This window comes from Battus philenor, unplaced genomic scaffold (assembly GCF_028537555.1).
Source record: "Battus philenor isolate CCGP_79_NKW_IND1 unplaced genomic scaffold, ilBatPhil1.0.hap1 SCAF_4, whole genome shotgun sequence".
NCBI lineage: Eukaryota > Metazoa > Arthropoda > Insecta > Lepidoptera > Papilionidae > Battus > Battus philenor.
Window position 1 is genome coordinate 15,420,747 of NW_027181704.1, and position 23,526 is coordinate 15,444,272.

Consider the following 23,526-nt stretch of genomic DNA (forward strand, 5'->3'; position numbering starts at 1 on the left):
CGGCAAGAATTTAAAATTCGTAAACACTCTCAATCCTCCCATATTTCATTTCATATCATACCATAATATAAATATATGATATACATATAAACAAACATAATATAAATATATAAACCATAATCTTTGATCACTGTTTAGTAATATTTTTACTTGTTCTGTCATTGTTTGACTATAAATCATTAAATGTTCTCAGTGAGATAGTTATAAGGTAACAATTGCAACTAATTTTACATGTCAAGCTTCTAAGTTTGTACTTTCTTACTGCCTTTTGTTACTGTTTATCTCCAATAAATTAAATGAATAAATAAAATCACATCATACACATTAAGGCCTTTGTTTTTACAATTACACTATTTTATTTCCAATTTTTTTTTCTGATTGCGTTTCTTCATATCTATGTTTACTAAGAATTATAAATCTTAGGTTTTTATATCGTATAAATGTAATATAACGTTTGGTATACAAGGATTTAATTTAGGATCCATATGATCAATTATCTAACAAATTATAATTTAATTTTATAATCTGTTGATAATTTTTTTTTCACTTCACCAATAAAGTACAACGTACGATGTTCAATCTGTCGTCAAATCATAACACCACACGTATATTGATCGTATCTAATATATAATCTAAAACCTCTACAAGGTCAAAAACGTATTGTTTATAATTAATACATTAGTAATAATTTCTAAGATATATACGATTAATATACGGAATTATATACTAAATAATCTATTATAAACAATATAAAATCCATAAGGATATTGTGTTTATATCTTTTAGATCGGAGTTATTCTTATTTATAAGAACATTTTTGTTATATTGCCCCGTGATTGGCATCTCTTGTTCAACCCCGACCATGGATATACAGGGGCTTTATTAAATTATATTTCTCATGTTTCGTCCTAAATGCCTTTCAAATTTTTCTCTAATTTCCTTCACAATATCAATAAATATATATATATATATATATATTTGTGTGTGTGTGTGTGTGAGTGTATATATATATATGCATGCATGCGTGTATAAGTATGCATTTACACGGATGCACATTTGTATCGTCGATTATTTAAAAAAAAATAGAAGTTACCACTGGCCACGGAAGGCTGATCTGCTAAGAGCATGCTAAAAAGTCAACGGTTTCTCTTTTTAAATGATAGTTTAAAAAATTGAATATGTGTATATATCTCCCTTTTTTTGAGAGACTTTTTTATTTTTTTATGAGCGGGCTATGGACAAAACGGCATTATCAAAATTACACTTCTTAAAACTATAAATATAGTAATTAGAATTACGTTACGTTTGCTCGATCGAATATGGAATAAATTTAACAGTACAATGCCTGTTTAGAATTAAAATAAACTTTAATGACGTCAAATGAATTATTTAACATGAGAATCGGTTAAACTTTTTAGATTTACTTTAAATATAGCATCTAACATATGTATGTATATAAAATGAACAATTTGAAAATTGTGTGTCTGAGGTACATTTTCATACCATAATCCATACAACGTCATAACATTTTCCACGGTTTTGAAATACAAAATATTTGGTGTTACCGCTTCTGATCCAGATAGAATATCTGATTATTCCAGCACATTCAGTTCTTTCTATTTGATGACATCAATCGTGAAACATTCCGAACATTCTCGAGTGGTGACCACGTGCTGGTAGACGGTGCGAGGGTAGGTTCCCCTCTAGGTAGACAGACATACTTAAAACCACAAATTCGCTGGATACTGACATCGCAAGAGCAGTCATCGTGACGATCTTTGAGGGAAACCTATGCCCAGCAGTGGGCATCTATCTTCTTAAAAGAAGAAGACTACTTTGCGTCATTTACAGTGATAACTATTGTACGTCGTATTACAATCAAATTGAACTTCCTTGTAAATAAATCATTAAACTTATATCTAACATAGTATCATATGTAACACTGGCCGGAGAAACAGATGCCTTGATGAATCTACCTATCAGATAATTTTTTAGGTGGAGAAGGAGAAAGGGGAAGAAGCACTTATCCCAAATCTCTTTTTGAGTAACTCTGAGAAGTTTCCGATGGGTGAAGATTTATAGTTCGCCCGGATAGAAACGCTACGGAACCTTTAGATTGCTTGTGTGAACGCTCCATGGACTGATCAGTCACATAGGCACTCAGTAGGGTACTTCGGCTTTGGCTATCATTACGCATTTAGCATTCAGACTAAAGAGTATCCGCTAGAGCGGAATCCCGTCATGATCAGTAGAAGTATGACAGCATTTCTTTTGATATCACGCGTCGTAAAAATGAGGAAGGCATTGGTTTCCGAAAAGAAAAGGAGGGATTTTTTGTATAGTTTCTCTACGCGCGGAAATAAAACAGGTTTCACCGCCATCATCATTTCATCTGCAGAACTTGCACAGTTAGACATACATCACCTTTAGATCAACTTACTAGTGCTTTAACGCATGAAGATACTTTAGGAGAGAAGTTTTCTTTATAATTAAAAATCAAAGGCAGAAGTCAGAGGACAGAGCTGGCGTACGGTACGTCATATTTAATGGAATCAGGCGTTACTTTGCGGAAGTCCATCCTAAGTAAGAAAAGGACCAATATTAAGCCACTTCCTCACATGCAGTGGTAGTCGTGCAACAAAGTGCACCGCCCGCCAGCCCGCTGACAAATACGCATGCGGCAAACAATGCGAACTACACAACTACCACCGTCAAATCACTCAACACGTGTTTCACCCCTCCACGGGGCATCTTCAGTGTTATCTTGAGTTATGTTACACCGATTAGTGCAAAACACTGAGATCTGAGACTCTGCATGTGCGGAAGTGGCTAAATATTGGTCCTTTTCTTACTTACGGTACGTCAGTTAGCGGGTTCGTTAACGAGCAAACGTAGTCGGTTGGTCGCTACAATGCTTAATTTAATAATAATACTTATAATTAGATTTTCTCTCTTCACCGATATATACAATTTTAAATCATATAACGTAAAGTGATAAATGAATACAGATGTTCTTTAATAGATACAAAACAAAACTTAACTGTATTATGTTTATATTACAATCTTTGTTGACGGGACCCCTAACAAAGTGCAAAGCTGTGACGTCAGAGCTGAAGAGATAGCGCCAATTACTACAACTGACATATGACCCCGAGCGAGAGGAATGCCTCGATACTTGTGTTAATTCGTTTTAATTGCTGTTTAACGAATTCGATTGAGTAAATTAAATATAACATTTTGATCGTGCGACTCTGTCATGATTATGTCGGTCGCTAAAAAATATGCGCAAAAAAGGTGCGCAAATGATAGATTAAGGAAAAACTTCTTTCGCTTTTTCTATGAATGTTAGAGACATATTTTTTCACAGTTTATTTACATTTAACTATAAAATATAGGAGCCATTCAGTCCGATGACCTTTTGTCATTATGTAGCTGGTGATGCTGTAGCAATAGGACTTCTTTTTTTAAAAAAAAAACTTTTTTACAAATGGCGTCTACTTTATCCGTAAATGTGCGACTAGAGCGATATGAATCTATGTCATTAAAAGTTTACTATATTCTACTGCCTGACAACATCAAAAAATTTTTCGCGAATTGTGTTGCATTTTTTCATTTTTGAAAGTAAAATTTAAATGTATCGAATTCCTTCCATAATCTTATTGCGTAATCATTTTTACTAATTAGTTTCTTTATTTCGAGTATATTCTTTTTAATGCCATCACTCACCAGCCAGCAGACACAAATAGTGATGAATGAAGTTTTATTACAATGCTTATATACCATTCGCAAAAACAGTTTTTTCCTGACTGATGTTAAATGTTACAAGAGAATTATTTTTAATTACTTATTTATTGCAGTTTTAAATAAGACAAAAATAATAAAATATATATAGCTTCCAAATTTGATTATATATATTAAACTATTATAATGATAAAAAATTTATCACCCACCAATTATCATTCAATTTTTCCTCATAAAATAATGCACAAATATGATTATACGCAAAGCTTTCAAATCGACAAGGTCATGTGTTAGATAATCTGTTACAATAACAAATAACCCAGTGGCACAGATAATAAATCCCGCGAAAACACATGTCAAACGCAACCACGATGACGTGTGGCGGCATTTTACGCAGTGTAAAAATTTCGTATCACGGAAATGTCAACTTGGAAATATACAGCGTGATTAATTATTGGTGTAAAAGTTTTTACGCATATTTTAAATCCGCCTGTATAAAGTAAACACCCTGACACCTTATAGGCGTGCAAAAGGCCAATAACTTCTAACAGGACAAAGTCAACAATAACTAAAATTTTAGTAATCTGAATTTTAATTTCATTTTTTTATGTTATAATTAACGTTATTTCTGAGAACATCATATCCGTTAATTAACAACAAATGAGCTATATATTCAGCCCTTTAAAGCTTTAACAAAAGCGAGCGACGTACCAATTAGTGGAACTAAACTGTAAATTAACAGTGAGCTAAAATAAACGCTATAAAGAGCTCTAGAAAATAGCACGTAGGTAAATAACTCGTGATAAGCTATTATAACACACCTACACATAAGCGGGCACATGTGTGTGTGTCTAACAGATGCACATATTGATTACCGTATAAGTCGATGATAATAAAAAAATAAATAAAAGACGACTTGCATGTTTTTATATTAATACTGTCGTATATTATACAGATAAAATACTGTATAACAGATAAAAAATGTTCTTAAAATTAAGTGCATGAAACAAAAACAAATTAATGCTATATAATATTTTATACGCAATATTCATTTGTTACAGTCGTATCCTAGCGGTGGAGGAATAAGACCTGCGATCTTAGGTCGGGGATTCGATTCCGGGGATACAATCTTATAATTACGCATTTGGGCATTTATTACATATGATTGCCACTTCTCATAAACAAGTCCTTCTTTGTGTGCCATAATACCACACTATGATCGTCAACCCCTCCCTCCCATTATGAACCACCCCCCCCCCATAGATAACTTTGGAGGAGGCATATGCCTTATGGTGTGCGTCTATGGGCTGAAAAATGATTGTTTATTGTATTGGTTAAAGTGGTTTAGATAATTAAATAAAATATTATTTAAAATGACATGTCAAAAGACACGACCTTTTTCACAACAAGGAAAAGACGAAAATCAGATCATTGACCGGAGAAATTCCCACAGTTTTTTTGTGAGAAACAGCCTATAATATTATTCTAAGTAAGAAAAGAACCAATATTTAGCCACTTCCGCACATGCAGTAGTAGTCGTGCAACAAAGTGCACCGCACGCCAGCCCGCTGATAAATGCGTATGCGACAAACAATGCGAATCACACAACTGCCACCGCCAAATCACTCAACCAACAACAACAATAGTGCCAAAATAGAGTCTTTCACTTTTTGGTGTAACATAACTCCTGAAGATGCCCCGTGGAGGGGTGAAACACGTGTCGAGTTATTTAACGGTGGTAGTTGTATAATTCGCATTGTTGCGCATTTATCAGCGGGCTGGCGGGTGGTGCACTTTGTTGCACTACTACTACTGCATGTGCGAAAGTGGCTAAATATTGGTTCTTTTCTTACTTAGAATAATAAAAAGTCTCTTAGGTGCCTTCAAGGACACTTGTACCAACCTGTTAAAATAAACCACAGATGACATCATCAACAAAATCATCATCATTTCATCAGCAAAAGTTAGAGACATAACTGTACACGCGTATGTAGGGTGATGAAATATATACAAATCAAAAATCGAATACACTAAATGGTCGATCTAAATAAAAAAATATATTAATAACTTTTTCAAGTATGCTTTTTTAGGTGGTTCATTACAAAAAATACTGTGGGAATTTCTCCAGTCAATGATCTGAAAATTACCATTTTCGTCTTTTCATTGATGTGAAAAAGGTCATATCTTTTGACGTGTCATTTTAAATAATATTTTATTAATTATCTAAACCACTTTAATCAATACAATAAATGGATGGACTTCCGCAAGGTAACGCCTGATTCCATTAAATTTTTGGTATTTCTATCTGCGACAGGTGACATGTTCCGTAAGGTCTTGAATTATTTTTTACGTTAGGTTTCTTATGCGTTCCGTATTTACCGAATAAAAATACTTTTTATGTTTGAAAACTACCTTTTATACTACACGCAATATTTTTTAACGCGGTTTCTGTTCATAGCACTAAAACAGATATGAAAATAAACACAAGATGATATCTTTTGTTTATATAAAAATTAGTAACATATTAAAGCCGTCTCTATAATTTCTTATCAATAGAACAACCATATAAATATGGATTTGTATATCGAATCTCTGATTATATGAAACGCAATTATATATTTCGTGAAATCATTAAGGATAAAAAGATAAACATTAATGTATATAATACCGGTGTACTATATAGGTAATGACTGAATTCAAGGTCAACGGTGTCATTTACCGCGACATTGCAATTTAAACAATCAGTCTTTGATGATAAGAGTGACTTTGAAACGACACGAGAGAACAATAAACAAACAGGCAAACATTAACATTACACACGTCTTGAGTTTTTGTCTGTTCTTGTTAAAATATAAGAATAACATATATATTACAATTCCCGGCGATAAATATTGAAATATTACACGACTGACAAAACGTCACATAGGAAGTGTGTGACGGAGATAACGCTCTACGAAGCCGAAATTAGTCGATTGTCTCTTTCCAAAGATCGATATGCAATATTTATGCCCGGGTACTGTAAAACATATATTTAAACACAGAAACGTATTCATTATAAGCGTATCAGCTAAAAAAATCGATTTAAAAATCGATTTTAAATGGTATAACATAAAAATAATTTAAATGGTATAATGGAATAACCTTATTTCAAAATCGATACCACACACATTTTTAAATATTCCAATTTTAAATTTTCTAAACTATCTTTACTTTTCAGCTGATAGACACCCACTGCAAAGCATATGCCTGCCACAAAGTTCGCTACGGTGATCGTTCTTTTGCTGCCCGCATCTAACTTTACACCTAGCAGGGGTCGACCCACGCCGCGTCTATTGGCTTTTAGTTCCCTAAACAACCTTTCGGCTTTAACATCCATCGGTTTCGACTACGAGTGCCGGTCTGGTGTGAAAATCAGGGAGGAATCAATAGCCTCCCTGATATGAGAAGAAAAAACAAAATAAGAGTTCCTCCTACTCATTAGAAAAATAATAAGTATAGTAATTGATAGATATAAAATCTAATAAAAATGTATACAACAAAAATAAAAAAAAATGTAAAACCAAGTGATATTGTAATAATCCTATATAGAAATAAAATAATAAAAATGTAAAAGAGTAATGAGGGATGTATGAAAGGCGTTACAAAGCGAAAGGGAAAGACAGAAGAATTGTGGGAAAAATAAAAAGAACGAAAGATCATATTTACAGTATGAAAGACGATGATGAAAATAAAAAAATAATGTGAAAAAATTAAATAATGTTGAATAGTCCCTGTCCCACACAAGAGCAGTACGAAAGGCTCTCAATAGCGGGGGCCATAATAAAAAAAAACATCCATCGGTTACATGAGCCACTACAGCGGCGGTTCTTCCAGCTACGCTCGTAACTACCACGTCTTGGATATATCATTACAGTAATACCCCGCTTTACGCGACCCTGTTATACGCGGTTTCACTACAACGCGAATTGCAAATTTCGCGCTCAAATGCCTCGAATTACGCGAAAGAGTGCGTATAAATATAATGTAGTCATCAACTTCTCTATGGTGTCTTGACCATCTGTCAAACAATTAATAACAGTGTTGGGTGTTATGAACGTATTTTACAAGAACGTAAACAAAACGTTACCCAAAAGACAAAAGATGTATTTTTCCGTAAAAAATAAGAGTATGTGTTGCATAAAGTGTTCCTAGAATTAAAGTGATTGATTAAAATGATTTGTATTTTTTTGTAATAATTTTTGACTATGTTTAATCATAAACCTCGTTATACGCGAATTTCAGTTAACGCGATTTTTTTTGGAACGTATCCCTCGCGTAAAGAGGGGTATTACTGTACTCGCAATACACGCTGGTCAAAGACCTTCGCCTTCAGACAGAAATATTATGTATATAGATATACCGCTAAGTTTTTATATCTAAAACCGGAATTAAAGAAGTTTTGATAAAAAGTGATGACGTCATTATAGAAAAAATAATGCCATTATGTTGAATTACGATGTTTTTTATGCCTTCCGCCTAATTAATGGAACTCAATAAAATGCGTGTGCGATGAAACGAATGCGTCTGATGTATCAAATATGTAAGCAATTGTTACTAATCATTTAAAATACTGCGTAAATTTATCAAATGTTTTCATGTTCGTGTAATTAAATATTTGAAAGACTGGTCAGTGGTTGCCCATCGGTATAGGAATGAGAAATGCGGTCTAAGTCGCGAGTCCGATTCCTAGTACAGTCTTACATATAATTCACGCTTTGTGCGTTAATTACGAGTATATAGGATTTCCACAGTCACAAAACGTTTCTAGAGGATAAACATTAGTGTCTTCTGCATACCATAATACCACAATGAGATCTCAAACCCAGAGTTTGGTATATCCACCTCAAAGGTTATCGATGTGGCTTGAAGAATTACTCGTCTGAACCGATGGCCGTAGGGGCGATAAGTTCTCGAATGGCGACCACGAGCTGATACAGTATCAGCGAGAGTAGACCACTAGATGGACCGACGACTTAGTTTAGGTCTTGGAATGTCGCTGGATTCGGTCAGCGCAGGACCAGACATCGTTGCGATCTTTGGGGGAGGCCTATCCCTTGTAGTGGGCGTCCGTCAACTTCTTCCTGCTTCTTCTTCACATCTATAACACCTTGCGGAGCAATGTAGAGTCAACATTAAAGTAGGTTAAATAAATATTGACAGAACTCTTATTGATCATTAGCATTGTTTTATCGGTGTTATAGTTGTGGACGAGAAGCAGAAACAAACTCCACATCAACACATATTTTAATAAAGTTTAACAATACATATTTATACATATACACTTTATCAGATATAGCCTAAATGAAATAAAAATAATCAGGCGACATCGCTGCCAAGGATTCTCGTCATTTAAATATTCGTTTATCGAATAATAAGCATTTTACGTCAATTTACTTTTAATATGCGTTTTGAATTTTGTACTTGGTATACCAATAATGTTTTACGGAATTTCATTAAAATATCTAATTGCGTTTATTACAAATGAATTGGAGATTTTATTCAGTTGAAACTTTGGTACAGGCAGTACAGGTATGGACATCTATATTTTCGAATTTATTATGATTATTGTAAACGTATAAAGTATTATCTAATATATAAAATTCTCGTGTCACGGTGTTCGAACTTGAACTCCTCTGAAACGGCTTGACCGATTTTTACCAAATTTTATATGCGTATTTAGTAGGTCTGAGAATCGCCTACTATCTATTTTTCATACCCCTAAGTGATAAGGGTTGTTCACTCTTAAAAAATTTTTTTTATTTTTTTGAGAAATTTTTTGTTTTTATTTTTTTATGATACAACATACAAAAAAACATACAACCCTAAATTTTCACCTCTCTGCGATCAACCCTTATTTTTAAATTGAAAATTAAAAATATTTTTTTTGAAAAACAACGTTTGCGGGATCAGCTAGTAATAAATATATAGTGAAGCCGCTGTAAGAATATTGATTTCTTTAAACGGATTTCTTAAGGAGATTCGCAGGCCTAAGGCGTAAATAGCTCTGATGGCTCTTTTTTATAACAAAAACTTACAATACCGGAATTCCGGGATCCGGAACGTCCGGATTTCATTCGAAATTCCGGACGATTTTGTCCGTTATTAAAAACCGATATTTATGTAAAAATATCGGTATTTCGGTATTACATTATTTGATGAAAATTGAATTTATGCAAAATGTAAATCCAATTTAAAATAATAATAATTATATATTATTAAGATATACAAACAATTTCATTGTATTAAAATCTGTATAAGGCACATTTAGGGACCCATCTAGGGACCGGAAAGTAATGTCATTTCTGTCGACATACAGAAAAACCGATTGATTTTTACCGCCTCGGCATTGATTTTGTATACTAGATGGAAAAAGGTTGATGACGACGGTGAATATACTCATATTGTTGATTAGAATTAAAACTTGTTAAAAATGTAGTCGTGTGAATTTAACTTAAGAAAGCGACATTACTTTCCTGTCCACCTAATATGATAATGTTACGTAGTTTTCGTAATAAAGCCTATTTATCAATTGCGAACTGCAATAAATTGATTTATTAGTATAACAAATCTTTGCACTATGGAATGGACGGTTTTATAAAGATGCAACAACGATAGATAACTGAGTCAACCTTGGAATCAAAAGGTCACATAAGTTATCCTTTGTCGTAAAATGAATATATGACATTAGGAAAAAATCTATACAAATAAATAAAATTGGTATGTCTGTTTGTAATATTAAAATTATCACTTTTTACTACATGCATATGAATATATTTACGGTACATTTAGCAAAATTTTTTTAAACCTTTCCACTCCAATGTCGAGTGTCACTCGACACTGATTTTGTTCCACAAGCTCCACTGTCGAGTGATACTCGACATGGTGTAATACTTCTTTTTCCGGAAAATTTTAAAACAGGAAAGATTTTTGTTACTAAAATGTTTGAATCACGAATGAATAAAACATATTCTAGAACCGCAAGATACTATAATTCAATTAAATTTTATCGATGCTACATAACAGCCTTGGAGTGGAAAGGGTTAATTTTTCCCTATCTGTCTGTCTCTCTATGAAATGGCTTGACCGATTTTGACGAGACTTGTACTGGCATGTAGCTGATGTAATAAGGACTAACTTATGCTCTTAGAAAAATCTTAAAAAAAGTGAACGATCTAAATATTTTTTTATTAAATTCTATGCAGATGAAATCGCGGGCACAGCTAATATATTTGTAAATATAAACACGTAGTTCCTTCATTTTAGAAAAATCTTAAAAGAAAAAAAATTAAAAACTAAACTAAATAATTTTTTTTCTTAAATTCCACGCAGACGAAGTCACGAGTACAGCTAGTAATACTGTAGAATTTTTCATAAAATAATTTTATAGACAATTTGAAACCTTACACTGAAAATATACTGAATATATTATACCTAAAAATCAATTTAAATTTTATTGTATGAAACATAACTTTAAAGGTGCTGCATCTAATAAATTTACAATAAATAGATGTACAGTATGATTCATTATATGTACAAAACATATAGGGATGAATGTATAGCTCATTAAAAATCATGAAGTGATCACTCTGAAATAAGATTTTTTACGTGTAACAATATTAAATTCAGAGACTTACATTAAACAATAATCATTTTTATTCCTATATTATCATTACGTTATTTATAACCTCTGAAACCATTATTATTAATTTATGTATAGAATGTACCTTACTTTAATTCACAGCAAATGAGATATAGATTCAACTCTTCAATTCTTTTATACTCATAATAAATCACTATGTATACATATATATATGTGTTACACCTAGACCAATTTTAATAAGACATACCTTCTATCCAGTTTGTACTCCTCGGAGTCTTTCTTGGCTTCCAGCGCCAACTTGTAGTATATCCTCGCCGCTGCATCAGAGCGGTCGTGCGCGGAGTAGACGAAGGCATGCAGCTGTCTCAGCAGACTCCAGCTCAACCGCCACAGGGACTTGCTCATCTTCGGTGTACTGGATACGAATCTGGACCATATTTAAATCACTTTATATTTTTGTTAACATACCTGGAATACAATTTATACAGATGAGGAAATCCGCAGGAGAATTACTGCTCGTCTGAAATGGCTGTATGCAGGGCTCATTCGAAGACTGTTGGGACTGAGAGGTTCTATATCTACCAGGTGCTGGTAAACGCGGCGTCGTAGTCAACGACGAGAAGTCCGCAGAAGAATCAAGGTTGCCGATGTAACTCTAGGAACTGCTTCTCTGCAGTGTGGGGGGAGGGGCATATCGCAGGTGCAGCGTTCTTGAGTGGCGACCACGATCCGGTAGATGCGTCATCACAGGTAGACCAAGGACAGAGTCCAAGTTGCGGAAAGTCCCTGGATATAGCGCAAGACCGATCATCGCGGCGATTTTAGGAGCTCTTTCGGATTCAATCTGCTGACATGACGACGATGACACCATATTTATTTTAAGCAAATTATATTTTTGATACTATTTACGAATTATTCCATCATTATTTGCTCATTCCTCTATCAAACAATAAAGATTCACAATAAATTTGAATAGGTCTTTTCTGCAAAATATCATAGTAAGACCATACTCTGTTTCGTAAAAGCACATAACCCATTTTCAGCGTAACATTAATCTAGAACATTCTAGAAATTATTTAACGCAGGCACCACTCTTGGTCATCCTCTGGAAACTTGTTTGTGAGCAGTAGCCGTCCTTCATAATTATTACACAAATTGTGAATTATATAGGAATGTATCCTGGGAAACTAACCCGCGACCTACGATCTCAAGTCTCACTCTTTCTCACTCTTACTCACTACTCCACCGCTGAGTTACCACTGCTAAGGTCCCATACTAGGATATATAAGCCGCTAAGAAGCAATTGCGGTTAGTCCATTTTTTGATACTTTCGGTTTTTTTAACATGTTGATCAAATAAATAAATTTCTTGTTACTTATTAAAAGATTTACTAGTTGCTTACTTTCCTTCTAGGTTAGATAGCTCTTTTTTAATAGCTTCTGAATATAATAATTTCAGAAGGAATAAGTCCACATTTTATCAAAATTTTGTAATATAAATATATTATCTTTTTCAGTTGCCAAAAGGTATAATTCCTAACATTTTTAAGATGCTGTCATTATTTCAATAAATACTTACGTTTTTATTTTCACATCCTGTACATATCGGGTTTTCTGCAGTTTTTCGAAAAAAGACTATATACACTTTTCTATAAACATATGTCCTATACATTAGTATAGGACATATGTTTATAGAAAAGTGTGTAAGTATATAGTCTATATATAAAATATAAAGTATATATAAAGTATATATATATAAAGTATATAGTCTATATATAAAAGAAAGAAACATAACATAAGACGTAAACCAAACCTCTCTTTCAGCCTTATATGTAGTATCGAGACTTGTTTTACAAGGGTTCAATATATTTTTATTTTATTTTCTTGTTTCACGCTTCATATTTTCTTCTGTTCGTCATCTTCCTTTCAACACAGTATCTATCATTCTTTTCATTTCTTTTGGACATCACCTTACATTCATTTCTTCCTGTTATCAAAAAAATTAAACTTAATTATTTCTTACATCTTTTATCTTATTTTCCTTTGCCATTATAGATTATCATAGATCTAAATAATAGTCGATAACACGTCTAATATATTCCTCAGTTATAAACTTTATCTTATATCATCAGGTTGATAAAGCGTTCGCCACCAGGATATCGTGGCAAGGACAAAGATTCGTTTTAACGTCACCTAGATAATGACACAATGCGGAACGGTCACATGCGGTCACTGTACATGATAACGTATGTACTGGTTTTATCGCGATAATGTAAATCTAAAATAAAGCTAATCACTTTTTTTTACAAAGTACTGTTACTGTACTGTTTTTTACCTGGCTCTCATTGCCGCCTACGATTTCAGGTGGCAAAGCGCAGAGGGAGCTTACCCTTAAAACCTTTTTTTAAGGTGAAGCTCGACGATTTTCTGATATGCCTTGGCTGTCTTGTTTTTATGGTCCCTGTTTTGATTTGCATCTCGTTTTCCCTAACTGTGTTCGATGCACGACTTTACATTATCATGTAAATATTTTATTTATATTCGTCACTTTCCTTTCATCCTTCTCAATAGCATATACTTTCCTTCTGTCATTCACAAACCCTTTTTTTCACTTCTCTTTCATATCTTCTTTCGTACATCACCATCCTTCCTTCATTCTTATTCCTAGATCAGCGATTATTACAGTAAGAAAGGGACCAATATTTAGTCACTTCCGCAGATGCAGTGGTAGTCGTGCAACAAAGTGCACCGCCCGCCAGCCCGCTGATAAATGCACAACTGCCACCGTTAAATCACTCAACACGTGTTTCACCCCTCCACGGGGCATCTTCAGGAGTTATGTTACACCGATTAGTGCCAAACACAGAGTCTCTAAACTCTATAGTATTACAGTTTATTTGATATGTATATAACTATGACTCGACTGTTTTAGGCTAAGCGCCCTCTGTGATCTATCCTCTCTCATCACCCCTCCTCCCTGAATCAGCAAAATCCGCAAATATCACTTGCGCAGCAGTATAAGCCAAGTGAAAAAATCGAGAGTATAGATAATGTTTAGCATTACGAAAAGCAGTGGTAGAGGATTGAGACTTGCGATCATAGTTGCAATCGATTTCCGGGATACAATTTTATATAATTCACATTTTGTTCATTAAGTATATAGGATTGTCACTGCTCACAAACAAGATTCCAAAGGATATGCGGCAGCGTTCTTTGTATACCATAATATCACACTGCAATCGCCTACTTGCCAAGCGTGGCGATTATGGTATATCACCCCATTGGAGGAAGCCTCGAATTTTAACTGAGGTTTTGGGTGACATAACATGGAAGGCATTTAACCAAATCTCTTTACAATATGTAAGATGGCTTCCAAGGGCCACCAAAATGGTTTAAAAGCAATACCAATGACTTAGTCCAGAGTATTGGCAAGTGGCAGTGGCAGGTCCCAGATCAGATAGCAGTTGGAACATTAATGTTCTTCATCAACTAACAAGGTGGACAGAAGACCATTAAGGTCGTCGGAAGACGCAAGATGAAGACCGTTTCCAACTGGTCTTATTGGAAATCTATGGCGAAGGCCCATGTCCAGAAGACACGTCATACCGTTTAAATATAGATAAAATATAGGCGTTGTAAAACTAGTACAACTGAATAGGACTTGTTTATGTTTAACTCTTTGTTGTGCCATTTATCTCGACGAAGCTTCACGTGGGTCCACGTGTTACGCGTCAAAACGTGGCAAACAGATCAGACTGATGCGCGAGGAAAGTCTCAATACAAGCCGAAATGCAAATGCCTCTGATGTAGACAGTTTTTTACTGCTGTATATTTGATTTCTTTTTTTACTTGAATCATCAATAAGCTCGTGATGTTTATCTTTGGCCCGACTATCCATTCACGAGTTTGACTCGTCATATTCGTGTTGGGGTTAAAATTTTCATCACGAATCTGACTCGTTAAACTGCGCCAAGAAATAATTGGGATTATAAACGTTCGCTTTGTCAGTTCATTGAAGCCATATAAGGCTCCGACGGTGAATGAATGCAGAAAAATCGTTGGTACATTTATAAAATTAGGAAAACAATTATTTTCTTTTGTTACACCTAATTCCTTCCCAATTCGAAATTATTTTTGTTTTACCAGATACCGCATAAGTCAATGTTATAACTTCACAATGCATTTTTCAAAAATCGAAATAGACTAAAATCCTTTTTTTTTTCGATCACATGTATATGTTGGTAGTATTTTTACAGTGTACGTAAATAGTTTACGTAAGTGTTCTAGAAACTTCGCGATTGCCCCACCGATTTGTTTCCGTACGACCTTCAAATGGTACACATTCGTTATCGAAACGCGTAATAGCAAAATCGCTGTCCGGTATCATATCCTCTTCACAGGCCGTTCATTTCCTGTTTTTTTTTTATTTTAATTGCGCCTCATTTGCTTGTGTTTTACACTTTTTAGTACACAGTAGATAATAACTAGAAAAAAAAAATAAACAATTCATATGGTACTATCACTAGAGGCGAATTCTACCCGACAACCTTTGAATGAAGATTTGATTTGATCTGATGATTTCTTATTGGATGATTTTACATATGTAGATATTACACGTAATGTTCATGTATAAGGTAATTGTTTATACGTGTAAAAACTTTAAAATAATGAATTTATAGCTCATTTATCAATGAGCAAATATGTCTATAGCTTTTAAAAATAGATATCAACATGTAGTAATCCGAATATTTCCTTTTCTATTACTTATGAAACTTTTGATATTTGTATATGGCATGGTTGCACAGACTTATTAAGACTAGGGGCCATTCGGACAAATCATGAACTGATAGCGGGCCGGCCGCCAGAAGTATAGGTAATAATTTTTTTTTTGGTTTTATTCTGGAATAGAGTTCAATATTTTTCGAATGTACGTGAGTATTATTTTTACTGTCGGCGGGCCACCAGTATTCGACCGGCGGGCCGCGGTCTGTGCATCCATGGTATAGGGTGTTCATTGGCGTCAAATGAGTCCGTTTAAAGATTTAAAACCTATAACCAATCACCCTATATAGTTGTGAGCGCCGTATTCATTAACGGAACGAAACTGTAAATTCAACAGTGAGCTAAAATAAACGCTATATATAGCCTTCTACAAAATAGCGCGAAGGGAAACAAATGTTTCCCAATGTAGAGCTCAGGCCCCACAGTGGGGAAATTTGATTGTTAGCCCTTCCCTTACCGCAATACCTTCCGTCGAAGTGACTACTGAACCGGGCAGCGTGCCACAAAGTGCACATTGCATGGCGGTAGGCTGATGTTCGAATTTTCTCAATTGAATTAGTTATATATAATATTTAAATATTTTACTTGTATATTAATTAAAAATAGAATTTAAAATAATTGTTAGTAATTTATTTGGCTGTGATAAATCTTAAAATCTACATGTAAGCCCACATTACAATTTTTTACCGTCATATTTAGATTCTCGTTTTTTGCCATTTGCACTACAAACAATGCACCTTCTACTTCGATTTATTCCTTATGATTTATAAATTGAAAGTAATATGTCTTTTGGTCAACCATAGTAGATTATTATTGCGGTGATACTTTTTTATATTTTAAATTTTAGTTTCCAAATACATGCTACACTTCGGAATTGTTTTCGAGTAAAGGCGCATTCAATAACATGATTGTACCCTTATAGCAATCAATTCAATAACAATGCAATATAAGGAACGGCAAATGGATTGCAATTGGAAGTCCATCCTAAGTAAGAAAAGCTATAGCTAATTCTGCCAATGCAGTAGTAGTCGTGCAATAAAGTGCACCGCCCGCCAACCCGCTGATAAATGAACATACGGCAAACAATGCGAATTACACAACTACCACCGATAAATCGCTCAACACGTGTTTCACCCTCCACGGGGCATCCTCAGGAGTAATGTTACACCGATTAGTGCCAAACACAGAGAGCTGGCGGGCAGTGCACTTTGTTGCACGACTACCACTGCGTGCGGAAGTGGCTAAATATTGGTCCTTTTCTTACTTGGTACGTCCAACTTCGAAAAAGAGATCACTCTTGGATGGATGGGCTCCGTTAATAAAGTCCCTAGTCACACTCTGTGTTTGACTCTGCGCTTGTATATTGGTCCTTTTTTACTTTGGATGCCACCTAAATGCTGCATTAATACACACGGAGCGTCCAGTGGATGCCGTCTAACTCCGACGCTGGTAACTAAAGGCTTAAGGGGGCAACTTTAAAGTGAACTCTACACGAGAGACACCTTTGGCTTTAATATAAAAATTATGCATGTTACATAAGGCAGCGTAAGAATTTTATAAAGGCTAAGGTGAGGTCATTCCGCCATTCAAAAAAAAATAGGAAAATACTTTAATAAACTGTTATAACACATATACTCATACATGTGAAAGAGACACATGTGTGAGTACTAAACACTAGCGAGTACGTGTGTGTGTGTATTTAAACAGATGCACACGTAAATTATAATTACGCCGAGTTGATAACAATAGAAAGATTTAAAAGATGACTCGCGCATTTTTACATTAATGTTTTAACCCTTAATAGCCTAGAGTTTAAATTTTGATACCAATCTTTTAAACCGAATGTTCACATTACTATTAGTTTTTTTATAGGTTGGCTGTACGTATTTTACTGTTCTATAATATTCTTTCCAACGAAATTAAAAAAAAATCTATTTTTCCGTTCATCTAGACCCTCAAGCAAACACAGTAATATTAAAAAATCACTTTCGTAAATCAGGCTATTATGGGTCACACGTATAACCAAACACCCTGTATAATTATAGGTTAAGGTAGCATTGCATGATTACGATATACTATAAAGTCTCTAAAAATATATTTATTATTATTAACTACTGCGGAGATTCTCACCGATATTTCATAACCAAACTGTGAGAAAATTTCAAACAAATGCAAACTTTGAATCGAAGTCTTTTTTAATGTGTGTATTGTATTACTGTATAAATAAATAAATCTAATTGTAAATGCTCCACACAATGATTTCGATATCTTTAAATCGTCACACGTATTGTCATACGTACTGGCCTACTGTACTAAGACGCGGAAGAGCGCGATCGTCATGACGCACACGAGAATAACAAAAAGCTAACAAACAATTAAAAATAAATCAAAACACAACAAAATGTAAACCCGTAGTGTTCTCGTGGGAAGACGACTAAAGTGATATGATGAATAAATAGATTCGGAATAAGTGAAAGTAATAAAAGATTTTGTGAAAACATGATTGAATAAATGATATTCAGAGTGAAAAAAGACGAGAACGCTAATAATATCAGGTACAAAAATATATTTTGTTAAAATAGTCCCTTTGTACATAAGACAGGGGAAATAAGAGAAACTCCCAAAAATGCGCGCCGATAAAAAAACAAAGACGCACATGAGATATTTAAGAACAGATTTCGGACTTGACCTTTACCTATCTTCCCCATCGTACCAATCATATATTAGTGGGACCGAAAAGTAATGTTGCTTTCCAAAGTAAAATTCACACGACTACATTTTTAACATGTTTTTATTTCTAATCAACGATATATATACCTTCGTTATCAACAACCTTTTGCCATCTAGTATACAAATTGTCAATTCCGGAGCGGTAAAAATCTATCGGTTTTTCTGTAAAATATATCGACAGAAACGACATTACTTTCCGGTATCCCTAATACTTCAAGATGTCACCGACAGAACTAATACTGTCAACATCGTCCTACGTATATATACGTCGACGTGGAAATAGTAAGGAGAATTGAAGACGATAGCATCGCATTCCTCGTTGACGAATATAAACGTCACCCTGCATTCCTCGTTGACGAATATAAACGTCACCCTGCATTCCTCGTTGACGAATATAAACGTCTCCCTGCATTACTTAAGTTCTGCTAGGTAGTGGTACAGTAGACAATTGATAAGGACAAAACTATGGAGTAAAATAAGTATGCCCACATCTGTATGAACAAGAGAAAATCAACCATCTTGCTGAACATATATATGTTGTCAATGCAAAACATAAAAAGAATTATAATTTTAATTACATAGTTTGTCGGTTACGTCTTATTAAAAATAAAATGTTTCAAATTTCGTCGCTCTTGTTGCATGAGCCCATAGTCGCACAATGCTATGCATAAATCTCCCCCAAAGATATCTATGGGGGGGATATATGATAATCGCCACGCTTGGTAGGAGGCTTGGTGATTACAATTTGGTACTATGCAGAGGACGATACTACCCATCTGGAAACTTGTTTGTGAGTAGTGGCAGCTCTATATAAATAATGCACAAAGTGTGAATTATATATTGGTCTGTATGCCAAGAATCGAACCCGCGACACATGATCGCAAGTCTTAGTCCTCTATCACTCGACTAACACAAAGACAAACATAGATTCGAAATAGCTATTCTATAAGACTGATTCGTACGACAGTAGAATGGTTAAAAATTTTCGTAACCAGATTTTATATAAACAATGAAAATTAAGGGTAAATACTTGTTCAATTTTCTTACGATATTTTAGTAAATCTATGCAGAACATTCATTAAAATTTAATAACTAAACAACAGAAAAATTTTTTTGATGTTTGAATTTAGAAGCGAAGAAAAAATAAAACAAAAGACATACACGAAAATTCCACCAACAAATTAATATTTTAACACAGACGAAACATGAAGCTGACTATATAAACCGAATTCCGGTAAAGACAAGACATGGCAACACTATACAACAACCATCACCGGTTGACAAAAAAAAACAAGCAATCACTGACCTAGTCATTACGTTGTTTTTTACATTTTAGTTTATCCATGCAGAACATTCATTAAAAATTTAATAACTAAACCACATAAAACATTTTTTGACGTTTGAATTTAGAAATGAAGAGAAAATAAAACAAAAGACATACACGAGAAATTCCACCAACAGATTAATATTTTAACACAGACGAAACATGAAGCTGACGATATAAACCGAATTCCGGTAAAGACAAGACATGGCAACACTATACAACAACCATCACCGGTTGACAAAAAAAAAACAAGCAATCACTGACCTAGTCATTACGTTTTTTTTTACATTTTAGTTCATCCATGCAGAACATTCATTAAAAACTTAATAACTAAACAAATGAAAACATTTTTTGACGTTTGAATTTTGAAGCGAAGAGAAAATAAAACAAAAGACATACACGAGAAATTCCACTAAAAAATCAATATTTTAACACAGACGAAACATGAAGCTAACGATATAAACCGAATTCCGGTAAAGACAAAACATGGCAACACTATACAACAACCATCACCGGTTGATAAAAAAAAAACAAGCAATCACTGACCTAGTCATTACGTTGTTGTGTCGCAGACACCGTCGCCTACGGACGCGCACACTTCCAACCACACCGTACTGCAGTGCGTGCGTCTCTACTTTATCACCAATATAACTAAAAATCGATTAATACATTTTATATATACAAATCATATACCAATTGAAGATCACTACTGTAGAAGAAAAGAGATTTTATCGATAAGAAAACAAAACTTCATACTGTATGTATTTCTTACTTATATATATGGACTTTAGAGATGGGCAAAATGTATCGCTGACAAAAAGAGAGCTAGTTTATATCTTTAACTCATTTAGATCAGTACGGCGCAAAGAGAGAATAAGTCATCTAACACTAAAAATATGTCCTTTATATCTTCCGCTCTTTTAGCATAGACTTAGAACTCAGTAAGGCGGAATAAAACGTGTGAAATATTCCTATTAAGCATTTTCTCTTTGTCATAGAACACAAAAAAGCTAAACGCCCGCGCGTTATGTTGTCGTTCTGTAAATCCGTAGTTCACATATTTAATACATACATGCAATAGTTATCGGACTCCCTCTTTTACGTATGAATTGCTATATAACCCTCTCTTTCTCTCTAACTCTGAACGAACCGTAACTCATTACGAAAATTGTCTCTTAGAATAAAGATATAGAGATATAATTGAAACACATGCGGGCTAGTGATTATATCTTTTGCAAAGATATATATCTTTCTTGTCTCGCGTCTAGCTCGCGAGCTACCCGTTTCTAATGGATTTAGACCTTTGCACAAATCTTTCGAAATTCAAAACGATTGTGCGACGCATTCTTTATTTAAATTGAATAGTGTTTATACTATTAATTGCGTATATTTTAATTTTTTAATTATTTCCTATTATTATTACAATTTTTCTCTGTTATTACAAATCTAGGGTGTAATGTTTTATAATGTCTTAACTCTAGAGCGGTATTTCCATTCTAAAATTCTTTTATGTAACATATATATTTTTTATATTAAAGCCAAAGTTTAACACTCGTGTCGAGTCCAATTTCAAATTGCCCACCCTGTGGGAGCCTGTCGTTGGGAAACACTACTCTAGATTGTACTGATTTCTCTAAGTGAAAACTTGTAATGTTTTTTTTTGCTACATTTATTGTGTACCATAACAAATAAGGTTCCAGAGGATGGACTGGAAATTCCTCTTCATATCATAATACCAAACTGTGAACTATCAAACGTAGCGATTATCGTATATCTCCATATAGATCAGGGGAGTTCAATGCCTTGCAGTAGGTGTCTATGATTTTGAACATAATACATAAATTTAAAAAAAAATGTTACCGACACCTGACTTGGACCACAAAACTTAATCGTGTTAATCAGACCATCATCACCATAGGATGTCCACAGCTGGGCATAGAACTCCCCCATAAATTTACAATAAGAGCGATTTGTAGCCGGCTTGCATCCAGCTTCTTCCAATGACTTTAACAAGTTCATCTATCTACATTATGATCTAAATCAAATTAGAAACTATCAAAGCTCATCAGGTAATGTAAATTTAACTATTAGTTTTTTAACTATAGAAAAGATAAAAATTTGGAAAATTTTAAAATAGGTAAAACAATAATGGTTAGGTTAGGTTAGGTTAGGTTAGGTTAGGTTAAAGAGTTGAAATTAATGAGGAAATTCACAGAACTAATGTAAACAACATAACCATACCGGATCTGTTTGCATAGCGCACAGAATAAACAGCCGCTAGAGCCTTAAGGTTCTACAGCACACACCACGGACCCACAAGACGTCCGCCCACAAAATATATCCATTATTTACCAGAAATTACTTCACAAAACTATTTAATATTCCCATTTCACATTCCTCATTTCACAGCAAACGCACAGTGTGTTCGGACCCTTAATTACATAAGATAAAGTATACAAGTGTGATACTTGAATACTAACAAACAAAAGACACGAGAGAAATATCAATATTTGTGTAGGTTAATAAAATTGTACGTAGTTACAAAATAATATAAAAATTATTAGCAATTGTGTTTGATTTGCTCCGCTCGTTTATATATAAATTAATTAACATTATTCTTCATTTTTGATGATTTATGGTGATCATTTATGTGCCTAATATTTTATATATTAATGTTAATACTGTTAGACCGGAGGCTTTTGCAGCTTTATTGGAACTGAAAGGTCCACGAAAGTTTATAAATGAAACTAACCCAATTTCGCCTGTTGAAGACGTTCGCACGAAACTAGACTATGCGTATATATATATATATATATATATATATATATATATATATATATATATATATATAGTGTAAGGTATTTTAAAGACACCGAATTGAAGCCACTTTAAATTGTCCTAATGAAAATCTACGAGGGTAGCCTATGTCCAGCTGTGGACAATCTATGGCTGTAATAATGAACCGTGGGAGACCACACTACGTATTTTTTTTATTTTTATATCAGTCAATGATATTCAATATGATATATTTCCCAAATAACTGAGCTAGAACCAATGACCCTTGACACAATTTATGAATGACAGTAACAGATTGTCCAAAAAAAAAAAAACATAACGAAACATTACGAACGACGCAGAGGCCATTGACGTCACAGCTTTATCTACGTTCGAAAATGTTATAAGTGTAAAAAAAAAAACGATAACGTATGAGGTCAAACAACGCTGTTGAAATATTAACACCATTCAAAACAACATACAATGTTAAATTAAATTAAATATAGGACGCACTAAACGATTACCTCTTCCGCGTA

The 23,526-nt window shown here is 34.0% G+C and overlaps 1 protein-coding gene across 1 annotated transcript in view; it reads right to left on the minus strand.

Annotated features, from left to right (window-relative positions):
- LOC137928584 (uncharacterized) overlaps nucleotides 1-23,526 on the minus strand; it is a 58,855-nt gene that overhangs the window by 24,981 nt on the left and 10,348 nt on the right. The window contains exon 6 of the mRNA XM_068771462.1: nucleotides 11,628-11,807. Within this exon, the coding sequence (XP_068627563.1) occupies nucleotides 11,628-11,807 (180 nt within the window). The remainder of the gene's footprint in view (nucleotides 1-11,627; nucleotides 11,808-23,526) is intronic.